Source organism: Bos javanicus, chromosome 8, assembly GCF_032452875.1.
Source record: "Bos javanicus breed banteng chromosome 8, ARS-OSU_banteng_1.0, whole genome shotgun sequence".
In the NCBI taxonomy this organism is placed as follows: domain Eukaryota; kingdom Metazoa; phylum Chordata; class Mammalia; order Artiodactyla; family Bovidae; genus Bos; species Bos javanicus.
The window spans coordinates 91,711,723-91,727,068 of NC_083875.1; the positions used below are offsets into that span (position 1 = coordinate 91,711,723).

Consider the following 15,346-nt stretch of genomic DNA (forward strand, 5'->3'; position numbering starts at 1 on the left):
ATTTTATTTTCATGTAGCTGAGTCTTGCTAAAATGTTTATTTTCTGTAATAGTCTATTTACCTTGAAGTCTTACTGTATTTGGCATCTCCTTACCAAATCATCTTTATTGAGTACAAGAGGAAAGCAAATCTCTTCCCATTGGACTTATCAGATACTTCCTATCAATACAGTATAAAATATTTCACTAAAGATTATTAACTATCAGACAACTGAGAAACTATCCTATTTCTTTTCACATTTAATGAAGTCCAATTTTATTAATGAACAAGGAAAAAAATCTATTTCCACCTGGGAAAAAAAATATTTAGGAATCTCCATTAAACCCAGTGCCAAGTGTTTTGTTTTCCCTTCACCTATATTAAGGTGAAAATTATAAATTCTAAATATAATTAGAAGTAACATGTTTAAAATTTTATCACTGGTTTATTTATATACAGCCAGTTAATGCAGGTTGAATGACAAGTTAGCTAAATAATGAAACCTTGTGATGAAAAACCCTAGTTTTCCTTTTAACTATGTTCTTAAACACAGTGAAGTCAGAGTAGTGAAGTAAAGTCGCTCAGTCGTATCCACCTCTTTGCAACCCCATGGACTGTAGCCTGCCAGTCTCCTCCACCCACGGGATTTTCCAGGCAAGAGTACTGGAGTGGGGTGCCATTTCCTTCTCCAGGGGACCTTCCCAACACAGGGATTGAACCTGGGCCTACCCGCATCGTAGGTAGACACTTTACTGTCTGAGCCACCAGGGAAGATCCTGAAGTCAGAGTGGGTCCCTCTATCTTTGAGAAGAAGCAACTAGTGACAAAGGTGAATTTAAAAAGCAAACTGAAATGTTTGCCGAGCTCCACAAACATGTAGTCTGTCCTTGCAAATGCTGCTGACCTTGCCCTGAATGTCCTGGTCTAAGAGCACCTTCTTTCCACCTCAGCACTGCTCAAGCACCTTCTGTCTGAAGCCTCCTCTAGACTTCTCTCTCCTCCCTCAGGACAGTAGTAGTTGACTAAGCCAAGAGACACCCAGGCCATGTTTGGGGGGATTCTGCTTGCCTTGAAAAATGAAGTGCCAAAAAGGGTTTCCAAAACCCCGATATTAGCAGTAAAGGGGCTTCCAGGTGGTATGGTGGTAAAGAGTCTGCTTGCCAATGCAGAAGAAGTAAGAGACATGAGTTGAATCCCTGGGTCAGGAAGAGCCCCTGGAGAAGGAAATGGCAACCCACTCCAGTATTCTTGCCTGGAGAATCCTATGCACAGAGGAACCTGGGGGGCTACAGTCTATGGGGTTGCAAAAAGTAGGGCATGACCACACAACCGACCAATCCACAATACAGATTTTTAAAATTCTTTAAATATATGTATCATTAAATATATGTATCATTCACTACAGGCAGTAACTGAACTTTTGAAATCTGTCCATGTGTCTATTTCCATGTGTATCACCTTGTCTGCACACAGTTTGAGGCCTTTTGTGAATACCAGGCTTCAGCCGAAAGACCCTCAGGGCCCGACGTGCATTTGCTGCTCACAGTTCATGTCAGATCTGCCCTCATATCTGCCTCCCCCAGGAACTGAGAGATTAAAGATACAAATCCTATGAACCATGTCCTTCTTACTCTCCGTATTTCCTGGCATTCACTAGGCATGAAATAAATGTCAGATGAATAGACAGATGCAAGCCAGAGTCAAAATATGAACTAGGCCCTTTAGTCAAAACCAAGAACCCAAAATTGGACTACAGTCTATATCTGAACCTCCATGGTAAGTAGTTTATGAGTAATGATGAACAGAACTTCTGCAGGCTGGTCACAATGAATCTACAGGAAGCTGGAAGGGAAGTAGTACTGCCTCTTAAGCTATGCCTTCCATACCATTTGTGCAATATCCAAGCATCTGCTTTCCACATGGGTGGTTAGAAGGACATACCCTTTATTTGTGGGTCAAGAAAAGGAAATGAGCATATGGTGCAAGCTATCACATTCAATCTTTACGATAATCCTGCAGTTGGCCTTATTCTTCTATTTTATAGACGAAGTAAAGCACAAAGAGTTTAAGTAATACTCTGAAGGTCACTCAGCAAAGATTAAGACACAGGCCCATCTAATTCTAAAGGCCCTGCTTGCTCTCTACACCACACAGCCTGAGGTTTAAGGAAAATTCCATTTTGAAATCTACAGCTCTCAGCACTGAATATGGAAACACGCTGTAGCGGCCAGTGTGTGGGGGCTGAGCTGCACCGCACTGGCAGAGTTTACACTGAGCATCGCTCTTCCAAAACAAATATGCCCTGTGTTCTCCCCTGTGGGCGAAAGCTTCCTGTGCAATAGCAGCAGCCATGGCTTCTACTAGAAACTGCTGCTCCTTTGTAATTTTGGGGATAGAGCTGTCTTCCCAGGAGGAGGACTATGGGGATCTGAGAGAAGATATGAACCTCTCTTTAGAGCACACATTCTCACATGAGAATTCCATCTCGCCGTTCAGAGCATCTCAAGGAGAAAACTGTCTCGCTGGAGAGGGAACCCCCCATCCTCCCTTTCGTCCCCGAGACATACTTTGTCCTTTGCCACATGAAGCCCCAGGGCTGCAGGCTGCCCCAGGCTGCTTCTCTCTTCCCCTCTAAATGATCAGCTCAAATTTAAATACTTGGCTTTCTGTGACTGAGACAGTACGTTCTCTAAAATCTTTCCCCAGGACTAAAGAGAACCAGAAAGTAAAAAACTGTAGAATCCAAATGAAACAAAGATGGTCAACCTTCCAAAGTCTTATTTTGTGACCACACAGAGTTGTATCCTGGAGACCTGCTCCGAGCTTTCCTCGCCCTGCAGCCTCATACCCATTTTCACCTGCACGATCAAGCTTAGTGTTGAGCAAATGTGTTCTTGTTGAACACGGTTTATATTAACAAAGAAATGAGAGTGGAGCCGATGTGTTAACTCACTGTGTCGTATGAAGTCTCTTGTGTCTCCTGATGTGTACAGTGGGGAGAGGAGATATATTTTTCTTTAACAACAGTAACAACAAAAGGATCCACTCTATCCCAGGACCCACATGCCTATGACCTTATTCCAGGGGATTCTGATTCAGCCATTCTGGGGTGAAAAGCCATGTAAGAAAATCATCCCACAGGAATTCTAATGCTTATAGACTTCATATCATAAATAGGAGGGGAAAAAAAGACTTGTTGAGTTAAAGAAATCTGTACAAAGTCACCAAGTTAGTTATCTTAGGCTGTTGAACTACTTTATCTATACCATTCACTCTTAAATGAAATCTTAAAAACATAAAAATGACCAAACTATTGATGGAAGTTTTTTTTTTTTTTTTAAGGAAGCATACTATAAAAGCAAAAGGATAAGTTTTTCACATTATAGCAAGAAATGCAAAAACCTCACTTTTCACAAATATGGTAGATAAAAGTACCTTGAGAAATATGGAATACTCAGTTTCTAAAATTCACATTTGCCCTCTCAAGAATATGACTCTCTAGTGTCCTAAAAACAAACAGGAATCTGGAAACCCATAATAATCAATTAGCTCTAAAGCCACCGTTTCTTAAGGTATTATCAATACCATAAACTGGGAATTTTAAGTTCAAACAAAAGAGAAAGCCTTGGGCCTGAAAAAAGGTGTGATTATATATGTTATATAAAACAAGAGATAAGGGTTATTATGCACAAACCACATAAACAAAAATTAATAGAACTACAAGGAAAAGTGGATACAACTGCAATCATAGATTTTAACGCTTTTTTCAGTAATAAGCAAACAAAATATAGTAAAAAGTTAATAAGGTTAAGGCAATGGCACCCCACTCCAGTACTCTGGCTTGGAAAATCCCATGGACAGAGGAGCCTGGTAGGCTGCAGTCCATGGGTCGCTGAGGGTTGGACACGACTGAGTGACTTCACTTTCACTTTTCACTTGCATGCATTGGAGAAGGAAATGGCAAACCACTCCAGTGTTCTTGCCTGGAGAATCCCAGGGATGGGGGAGCCTGGTGGGCTGCCATCTATGGGGTCACACAGAGTCAGACACGACTGAAGCAACTTAGCGGAGGCAACGCAATATATAATCCTCAAACACAAACATTTAAAACAAACTACATGTAAGACTATAAAGCAAATCAAGAAACTTTAAAAGCATTCAGTGTTATATTTTCATAATTTAAAAAAATTTGTGTAAAAAAAAAATCTATTCAGTAGATCACACAGATGACATTCTCCAGAAATGCAGATACCTTAAACCAAAACCGCTATGCACTTGAAAACATTAAACTCACTGCTCTGAAAATCCATGGCTCAGAATACCTCATATGGAAATTTTTCAAAGATTAGAAGCGTTCAAAATTATAACAACACTTAAAAAAAAATGTGGGATGCAGCTAAAATTACTTTGAGATCTTCAAATGATTCATAGAATACAGTTACCTATCATACAAGACAGATGAGTTTATTTTGGTTGAAAAAAAAATCAGGGAAGGTTTAATAGAAGAGGTAACAAGTTGAGGGGCCTTGGAGACGCATGTCAGGGAGCAGGAACAGACTGTGAACTTGAGACAGGAATCAAGGGGATATTAAGGGAAGTGAGAGTGTGTGCATGAGTCAACTAAGATTGTATCTGCTTATGTTTGCAGAATCACTCTGCCTCCATGACTGAAGTTACCTGAAACGGCTGACGTGTCACAAGCTGTTTTTTTTTTTTTTTTTTAATCACCCTCCAATTCAATACTTCAAGACACAGTTACTTGATATCAAACTGTGAAGACAAGTATTATGTTTATCTAGTTAGAGGCTAATGTTTTGTACATTTTTTGTATGAGGAAGTGATGTAGCTTGCCCTGATTTTTTTTTTTTTTTTTTTGGTCAGCTTTAATATATTTATGCCAGAATTTTAAACAAAGTTTTCTTCTTGTTCAGGTGTGCATTGAAGAACCACATTTATTCAATGATTGATGTTGTTTTGTGATATTTGTACACAAACCTTCTTTTATCAGTTTTATAGACACTGAAATGAAATATAATAATTCATTTTAATCTTTTATTATCACAGTTGCTGCCTCCTCTGGAATTTTTGAATTTTAAAAAAAACTTAACTTTTGAGTTGCAGGGAAAACAATGTTGGTTAATGGTAAATCTCAAAATCAGTTGTGTAGAAAGAAGTATTACTTTGAAAAAGAACTTTATATTCTGACTTAACATGTGATTGCATCCCAAGTTAAAGTAACATATTAATAAGAAAAAATCACCTAAGTTACACAAGCAATGGCAGGAAATTCTGGTTTTGAGGATGTTGGTATGATCCTTAGATAATGGCCTCTCCTGGTTAAGAAATTCAAGATCTTTCTGTAATCATGCCCTTGGGCTGGCAGGTAACACTGCAGCCTTCTTTCTCAAATGACCAGCCAGTACCAGCATCCCCTGTCAACTCAGTTTTGTATATCATATTGTATGGACTTTATATGAAAATGAATATTTTACAGTTTGCACAGTATTATTTTACAGAGAGGGTATCAGAGCATCTACAACCTAGAGCCCCAAAGCAACAGCTTGACTTTGGGGCTTTTAATTGTTCTAGAATTTTAACTGCATCTCATTTTTCTAGCATGGTAATAACTAACGTGTAACTTCCTTGAGAGCAGGAGCTCCCTTGTCTGTATCTATCAGAATGTTTTCTCAACACTTCCATGTTGGTTCTTCTTAGCTTTTTTTTGTACATATTTTTTTTCTAAAGAAAAAAGTTATTCACAAAATGAATTTTGGCTCATGTCCTTTGTTTGATGCTTCATCCCCCGAGTATTTGAAGACTCACAATGATGTGACCTCAGTAAGTGTTTATCCTCTTCAGTTCCCTGCCTATTGGGATCAGCCATAACAGAGGCATGACTGATATGTCCTTTCATGAAGGAGTATGTGTGTTTAGGCCAAAGAATTTGTGAGTTTAAGACACTCAGAAGCACATTCTGGTTTTCTAGCAAGCTACCTTTGTCTTCAGTTTGCCCATAGATACTTCTAAGGCATCAGTAAAAATTCAGTCATTTTGACTCTGCTAAAACTCATCCCCCATCTCATTCTGGCCTAAACTTATTTGCACTTACATGTATAAACACTCACACACATCTTTTGAGTGACATCAGACTAAAAGTTGGGGAAGTGGGCAAGAAAGGGAAGTGCTAAAAGCCCTTCTCATCCCCTATGCTAAGCCACAACTATAATCTGGTTGTTCAAAAGTGAACCCAGACATACAGAACAGACTTTTGGACACAGTGGGAGAAAGAGGATGGGTCGAATTGAGAAAGTAGCATGGAAACACAAATATTACCCTATGTAAAACAGAGAGCCAGTGGGAATTTGCTGTATGACACAAAAACTGGTGTTCTGTGACAACCTAGAGGGGTGCGATGGGGTGGGAGGGAGGTTCACGAGGGAGGGGACATAATTAAACCTATGGCTGATTCATGCTGATGTATGGCAGAAACCAATACAATATTGTAGAGCAATTATCCTCCAATTAAAAATAAATAACTATACACATATAAACAGTGAACCCTAAGAAGCTGTGACACCTCCAAGGTCGTGCTGTATACATCAGCAGTAACGTTGGAATCCAGGTTTGCCTGACTCCAAATTCCACTCTTTCCACTATGTTAAAATGTCTCTAAACCAAGTCCACATCTTTTCAGAGGTTTTTCGACATCATCACCTACTTATGTGGTTCAGGGTTGTGTAGGTGACAAAAGCACATCATGAGAAAGACACATTCTACTTACGAGACGGAATGATTTGCAAGCTCTGAGCCTTCCATTCTGGTATAAGCTACGCAAGTATAATGTTGCCCAACTTCAGAGTGATTCATCTTCTAAATATATTTTACAGTTCTTTTAATAATAGCAATGACAGCTCAGTTCCATTGTTCATAAGACATTCTGAAAAATACTGGCACACTCCTGATTCTCCATTGCCCATTTCTTATCACAATGAGAGACCATCTAAATATCTATCAAATGGTATTTCCAAGAACATAAGTTGACCAAGCGAGGGTTACCCTTACATTCTTCACTTTGGTTTCAATCTGGAAGGACCTATTAGAAGTGTTCTGAGGTCTCCAGCCACAGACTCCAATTTCCTGGCCTTTGTTAGTTATTGATACAGGACACAGTGATGTTCCACAGAACACACATTGGGGCACCTAGAACCAAGGACCATCTCTGGGATCACATCCCTGGGATCATTGGGTCAATCTGATTCCTTCCATATGACAAGGCAACCTCAGTGTTACCCCTGATTTAGGCCCAAGTCACTTCACAGGCCAAGTCACTTCATGGACCTTTCAAGCCTGCCATTTGAGACTCATTTCTTAAGGCTAGAGACCCCTCCATATGGGCCATATACCCAGGATAAAGCCCTCTAAATAGGAGGAGTGGTCACTATCACCTTAGGATGAAGTCTGCAATGAGCTTTTCTTCTTTTTAAAGAAGCCGAGAGGAGCCTGAGAACTCTGATTCACTGTGAGAGGGAAGTGAAAAGAAACTAAAGAAAAGCTGATAAAATGTATGGACATAAGCAACCTCATGAGACTATTAGCCCCTGAGGGTTTATTTATGACATTTTCAGTTCTTTGATTCTGCACCCAGAATAGGATCTGACAGAGAAAACTTTGCAAATAGATGGATGCCAGGGTTCCAGTTTAATTTGCCTGAAAGAAATTATGCCTAGTTTGGAAATAAAGAGAATTTGCATGGAGCCTGAATGTAGATGAAACATAAGTATATTTAGATACAGAATTAAGTGTGAGGAAACTGCACTCAGCAGCTATGACCATGTAGGTGACTCTCTTGGTAAATTCTAGAGATCTCTCTAATTAGGCTGTGATGGACAGAAAGGCTATATGTAGCTCCAGTTAATTAGAATGTAAGTAGGCATAATCCCATACACAGGAGGAGGAGTAGACAGCACTAGTATGATTAAAAGAGCAGAAGAGTGCCAGGAATAGCATTTTTGTTTCTAAAAAATTGCCTTGATTTTTATATTATATGCAATGACCAGAACTTTGAAGGTGTTAAGTATCTTGGAGGCAGACACGAATACCAGATTGCCCTAGTTAGTTTTAAGGAGGTTACATTAAGGCTGTTACACTGTTCTTGCCTTGCTGAAGTCAAGATGTGTACTAGAACTAGCCTGTCATTCACAATCATCCCCTCTACTACCATGGGAATCTTATAATGAACAGCTAATCTCTTGCTTCCATCCTAGTTCTTGATCCAGACGTCCCAAGATTGAGTGATACGATCATTCACTAGGAATTTAATGAACATCTGTTATGTGTTAAGAATCATGCCAAGAACTGGGAATATACAATAAAATTGACCTACTACTCACCCCTATGGAATTTAGGGTCAAATGGAAGAAAAGGAGAACCACCACAGAATACTCAGTGTTTTGAAGGGAGACCTGGTTTAGGTAAGACAAGTGTTATGTCTTCTTTGAAGTGCTTCTAAGTCGCTTCAGTCATGTCCGACTCTGTGCGACCCCAGAGACGGCAGCCCAACAGGCTCCCCCATCCCTGGGATTCTCCAGGCAAGAACACTGGAGTGGGTTGCCATTTCCTTCTCCAATGCATGAAAGTGAAAAGTGAAAGTGAAGTCACTCAGTTGTGTCCAACTCTTAGCGACCCCATGGACTGCAGCCCACCAGGCTCCTCCATCCATGGGATTTTCCAGGCAAGAGTACTGGAGTCTTTGAAGCGACATATACATTAAAATGAGGAGATGACTATACAGAAAAGTAGCAAAAAGCACATGAGGCTAAGGGAACAGTATGTACCAACGTCCTGGGGCAAGAATGAGCTGTATCCGTGCGAAGAACTGAAAGTAAGCCAGAGAGGTGCCAAGTATCAGTTATCCATTCGAGGAGAAGTTTAGGCCCTGGGGCCCCCTACCTTTTGCCAAGTCCCTCGTGGGGGTCCTTGATTTGGTCCAGCTCTGTGGACCAAATGTGCTAAGGCAGCCGCCAGTGGAGTGGCCTGTTGTCTCATTCTTTGTTGTTCCTTCTTCCTAAACCTGGTCCCTGCCATTAGAAATTTCGAAGGCATCTCAACAAGGTGAGACATAGGCATACCCAAACTCCCTTCCACCTTTTGTACTTTCCTTTCTATGTTAGAGGCACTGATAAAAGTCATGTTAACCATCTTTAAATTCTCTGGGGCCTCAGAGACTGTATCTGTATATGCCTATAGGCTTTAAAGATCCTTTCTAGAAATTCCGAAGGATCTTCACTCAGTTTGTTTCCTTCCTGTGCTTTATTAAGGATCTTTGTTTTGGCCCCATTTGGGCCAGGTTTCGGCCCGTCTGCAGCACCACTTCCCAAACAGGACCCACTGTGGGTTCTGCTGCACTTGCAGCAGCCTGTATTGGGCTGCCAGAGGTTCTTAATGAAGCCCACCTGCCGCTTCCCTGGCTTTATCCAGCACCTTCTACGCTCTCCTGAAGTGAGTATGGGTAATAAACCTTGAACATCAGCTCAGGTTGGGCTGTGGGATGCAAAAAATTGATGAAAAAAAATTTTTTTCCATTCTCCTTGGGTCATCTCTGTATGTTGACATATTAAGGAAACAGTACGTATTCCCATTATTTATTCCAATTAAATAAATCTGAAGTTGAAAAAGGAGAATGGATTGGGATCAACCCCCCTGGCTGCCCAGTTTCAGCATTTGCACCCGCAGTGGGGACTTGCCTTAAAAGAGGGGACTCCGACCCCCGAGCCACTGGTACTGATCTGTGGCCAGATAGGAACCAGGCCGCACAGCAGGAGGTGAGCGGTGGGAGAAACCGAAACCATCCCCCCTCTCTACCCTACCCAGGAAAAATTGTCTTCTACAAAACTGGTCCCCAGTGCCAAAAAGGTTGGGGATCGCTGGCTTGAAAGATATTGCCCCATCTTACAAGATCAAAAAACGAAGTCTCAAGCCTTTAACCAAGGTACTGGTAACCTTTCATATTGCTTGCCCACATCCCTCCAGGTGGGCCTCCAACCCACGACCCGTGGGTCAAGATTCCACAAAGAACGTAGGCAGGTGTATTTCTTTAACAGGGTTACCCAAAAGGCATCTTCCAAACCCTAAATCTCCCCCAAACCCTTGTTTCACTGCAAGATGCGGAAGCTTGGCGGCCCCTCGCTGGGTCAGCCGCAGGGAGCGTTCCTGTAACAAACGCACCGGCTACCGCTTGGACTCAGTGCACAGGCTCTCAGCCTCTCAGCACCCGGGAGGGACCAAAAAAACCAACGGGCAAAATCCTGTTTGGACTTACCTCCTGGTTGACCCACCAAATTTGTTACTGAGCCAGGTTCATCTTTCGGGAGGCAGAGCCAGCCAAAACGCTGAGTTACCGAGGCTCGCAGAGAAGACAGTTTACTTGCAAGGCGAGGAAACGGGAGAACAAGCCTCAAATACACGTCCCAGAAGACAAGCGGGTGGAGTATCCAGGGGATGACCAATGAAGAGGCAGAGGAGGGCTGGCTGAGGCGAGAGGGGGCGTGGGGGAAAGGTGATTGCGAGAAGATGCGATTCTCGTGGTCCTGCACAGGTGTAGCTAATCTACAAGCCTCTCCATGTTCAAAAGGTCACCCAGTGGACACCAGCAGGTGCCCAGCCAGAGGGTCGGTGGTGCTACCTGTCCTAACCAGCTCAGCCTGAACTAGACAGAGCTGAGTCCAACATCCTGGAAAATAACTCAGGCAAACATCTTGTTTATGCTACATGCCTCTTAGAGGACATGTAGTCATAAGACATACAAGTCTTAAAACAACCTTGATTAGTGAAGGCAAGTGAAATGGGTTTGACTAATCACTGTATTTGGTTTCAGATAAAACCAGGAAAAAAAGAGCAAGGAAATGTGAGGACTAGAGCATGTAAAAACATTTTCAAATATTGTCTTTAACACACCATGTGTAAACTCAAGAAACACTTATTAATTGATGGTGGCATCATCACTAATTTGTGTCCAAAATTTGACATCCCAGGCTTCCCAGGTGGCTCAGTGGTAAAGAACCCGCCTGCCAATGCAAGAGCCACAGGAGATGCCAATTTGATCTCTGGGTTGGGAAGATTCTCTGGAGTAGGAAATGGCAACCCACTAAAGTATTCTTGCCTGGAGAATTCCATGAACAAAGGTGTTCTGGCGGGCTACAATCCATGGGGGCGCAAAAGAGTCAGACATGACTTAGCAACTCAACAGCAACCCATACTTCATCTTGTAATCAAGGTGTCTAGAAAACCATTTTATTAGTTAAAATGTTGCTTGATTAGCATGAGTTTCTTTTTAAAGGTGAATAGTGTATTCTCTGGTGACTCAGATGGTAAAGAATCTACCTGCAATGCAGGAGACCCAGGTTCAATCCCTGGGTCAGGAAGATCCCCTGGAGAAAGGAATGGCAACCCACTCCAGCATTCTTGCCTAGAGAATTCCACAGACAGAGGCCTGGTGGGCTGCTGTCCATGGGGTTGCAAAGAGTCAGACACGACTAAGCAATTATCACTTTCACTTTCATAACTGAATAAGCCATGGGAAAAGCCTGCTGCACCGTCCCTGTCCCATGGATAAGATGACTTCCCTATTGTGAACTCAAGTATATTTCCTTTACTGGTGGATTTTCTTCTCTAACCCATTTTCTTTTTCATTCAGAGCAATGCTTGTCTGAATTTTTCTTTCTGTATATGTGGTATTATCAATTAAAGTATTGTAAGGTCCTCTGTCGTTGGACTAGTCTGTCTTTTAATATTATGTGTTGAACTAACCAAACTAAAAAGTTATAAATACCCTTACCACATCCAACCTCAATTATAGTAAAAGCCATAATACTGATATAACTGATAAGAGAAGATTCGATTATTTCATCCCTAGATACTGCAACCTGGGTAGATACTGCTGTCAGGCAGGTAAAATGATAGTTACATGAGTTCTGGAAGACTGTAAATTCAATCCTATTATAAATCCATCTATATTTGTGTAAGCTTAGGTAACCTAAGCTCCCCAAGGCTTGGTTTTTACTCATCTGTAAAATGGAAATAATTTAGTGACTATCTATTCTGTGGTGGTTAATTTTATGTGTCAGCTTGACTAAGCCACTGGAGCCCCAGATATTTGGTCAAACATTATTGTGGGTATATCTGTGAGGGTGTTTTTGGATGAGATTACATGAGATTCAACAGACTGAGTAAAAACATGGATTGCCCTCCCTAACATAGATGGCCTTCATTCAATCAGTGGAAAACTGAATAGAACACTAGGCTGACGTTCCTTTAAAAAGAGGGAACTCCTCCTGCCTGTTTAAGCAAAGACATCTGTCTTTTCTCAACTTCAATCTCATACTGAAACATCAGCTTTCCTTGGATATCGAGGCTGCCAGCTTTCAGACTGGAATTCACACTATTAACTCTCATGGTTCTCAGGCCTTCAGACTTGGACTACAATTACACCATCAGCTCTTCTGGGTCTTCAGTTTGCAGGTTGTGGATTTGGAGACTTCTCAGCTTCTGTTACCACAAGAGCCAATGCCTTAAAAAAAATTCTGTATTTATCATGTTGGTTCTATTTCTCTTGAGAACTCTGACTGAGATTTTCATACAAAGAGTGTTTCTAAAAAAAAAAAAAAGAGTTTTAAGATTGAGTTTTTTTGAATTGGCTCTGGCGTTTCTGGAACTGGCTCTTTAATCTGATTAGATTTAAATATGCTAATTATTCTATTTTGAGTAGTAAGGAGAACACTGATAGTCTATGGCATGACTTCACAATGAAGACAGGAAAAAAAAGGCACCCCTGGATACTTCTCATCAACCTCTTATAAGAATGAAAGGGCTGGGTAAAGCTGTATATGATACTTTAGAACATTTTTGGCAAACTGATAAATATAAGATTGGCTTGTTGCTCCTAGTGTTACTGGACAAAGTGGGGAAAGAAAATGAACTCAGGAATTTATATTCCCAACTTGTGTGCCCTATAGATGATCTGAAAGCTTCTATGTGTGCTCTGAAAAAGATCCTTCTCTCCTGTAATCACAGGACTGAGATTGCTAAATGTCATTGGATCAGCTGAATGACAACGCTAATCCATCTCACAGCCTCTTGGGATGTCTACTGTTAAAGCTGCTCTGAAGATTCAATTAGATAACTCAAAAAACCTGGTAGCAAAGTTTCTGGTATATAGTAAAAACTCAATAAGCATTTTGGTCTGAATTTTTTCTATATACATGGCTTATTTTCAGCTCCCTTCCAACTGGGAAGATGGAGGTGACTCTACTCACCATCAGAGGTTTCACTTCTCCCCACTATTGCATCATCACAAGGAAAATATAATACAATCTCCTCCAGCAACAGTACATGGTCCTTGGGACTTCCCTGGCAGTCCAGTGGTTAAGACTTCACCTTCCAATGCAGGAGGTGTGAGTTCTATCCCTGGTTGGGCAGCTAAGATCCCACATGCCTTGAGGCCAAAAAACCAGAACATAAAGCAGAAGCAATTTTTTTTTTCACTTTTAATTGTATTTTATTTTTAAACTTTACATAATTGTATTAGTTTTGCCAAATATCAAAATATTGTAACAAATTCAATAGAGACTTTAAAACTAGTCCACATCAAAAAAAAAAAAAAAAACTTTAAAAAAGAATAAAACACAATACATGCCTCTCAGGTTATCCATATAATATAATCTTATGAAACTTTAAAAGTCTGATAAATGTCATAAATTTCAAGATGGTCATTAATTTTTAATTCATTTTGCAATATTTTCATTTAAAAATTAGATTGTGCCATTTGTTCTTCTACAATGCCTCAGGCCAGATCCAAAAGAGGGTGGGCTGCCAAGAGGGAGAAATGTTTATGACCATGATCGTCTTTAGTAGCAAAGAACAGAAAAGCCCAAAGTAAGTGGCTTAAACAAATAAGACAGTGTATTGAGTCTATTAACAAGAAATACAAAGATTAAACAAGTATGGCAACAACATAATTAGAGCTCCAGTATTTTTCTGCAACTCATTTGGCTCAGACCTTGGGTGTTGGCTTTGTCCTCAGACCAGCTCCCCTCATGGTCTCAGGATATCATCCACCTTAAGATACAACATCCAAATGGAAAACTTCCCTCCAAATTCCAAAAATGTCTCTTTCAGGCAATCTCCATTCTCTTCAGATGTCTCTGACATCTCATTGGCCAGAATTATGCCACATTCTGTGCCTACACGAATCACTGGATGAGGAAAAAAAGAACACCATGATTGGTCTACGCCAATCACCACTCACCTGTGGGGGATGGAGTGAGTCCAGAATCACAGAAGCACTGGGACATATGTGGGTACAATTAAAAAGGAGAAAGGTTATGCAACAAGAGTGTAAACAGCAGAGATTTTTAAACTGATTAAACTTTCTACCAGAAGCAATAGAAATCTGTGAAAACCACATACAAAGGCTGAGAGGAAAATACCCTGTCAAGGTTAAAACACAACAAAGAAACAGTGAAATGGGAAGCCTTAGAGATAAAGAAAATCCAGAGACTAAGAGGCTGCCAGTTTCCAGCATTATAAATTATTTGTGTTCTAGGGCACATAAACCTTTGTCTTTGGGATAGACTGTCTAACCACCCTAGAAAGGGAATATGATAGGGTGAAAGTTACTAGGATTCATATATACAGATGAGAAGTATTCTACAAATGTTTAAACTAGAAATACTTCTGCAGTCAGCCAAAGGACACAAAGAAAGAAGGCAAAGCTTAGAGAATCAAAATGTCTGGACAAGTTAATTGAGGGGTAATCTTTGCCCGTAAGTTACAGAAAATACTTGAAATGCATCAGAAACCAGAAGAGCACATCTCCCCCAACCAAATTTTCATTTGTTGTTGAAATAATTAGGGGAGGTAGTAAAAGCAGGAGGGGCAAACTGTGCTGATTGGCAACTGAATAGCCCTTCCTAATAATGGATCTTATTTTTGTTCACAGTCCACTAAATGGACATGGTTTTCCAATGGATGCTGACCCATCTCTGTACCTCTGGGTTAGTCTTGATTGTCTAAGTTAGTATGATGGTCTCATCTCCCTCACCTGTGATCACTTTAGGCATGAACATGTGATATGGGTTCAGCCCATGGGGTACCAAGCAAAATAAATTAAAATATTAATAATAAACCCATTCCTAGTCATATCCTGATGGAATTTCAGAATGCTAAGAACAAAGAGAAAATTGTAAGAAGTTCTCAGAAAAAGAAGAAAAGAATCCCACAAAGTAGCAAGAATCAGATTTCTCATTGGCAACAATGGACGCCAAAATAAAAAGACTAAAGAGAAAAACAAATATTGTATAATATCATATAC

The 15,346-nt window shown here is 40.6% G+C and overlaps 1 protein-coding gene across 6 annotated transcripts in view; it reads left to right on the plus strand.

Annotated features, from left to right (window-relative positions):
- Positions 1 to 5,747, plus strand: part of PLPPR1 (phospholipid phosphatase related 1) — a 611,864-nt gene extending 606,117 nt beyond the window's left edge. For all 6 annotated transcript variants that reach the window (XM_061426348.1, XM_061426350.1, XM_061426349.1 and 3 more), the window contains one exon: positions 4,628 to 5,747. In XM_061426348.1, coding sequence (XP_061282332.1) covers positions 4,628 to 4,660 — 33 coding nt within the window. In that variant the 3' untranslated portion in view covers positions 4,661 to 5,747. The remainder of the gene's footprint in view (positions 1 to 4,627) is intronic.
- Positions 5,748 to 15,346: the final 9,599 nt, after the last annotated feature.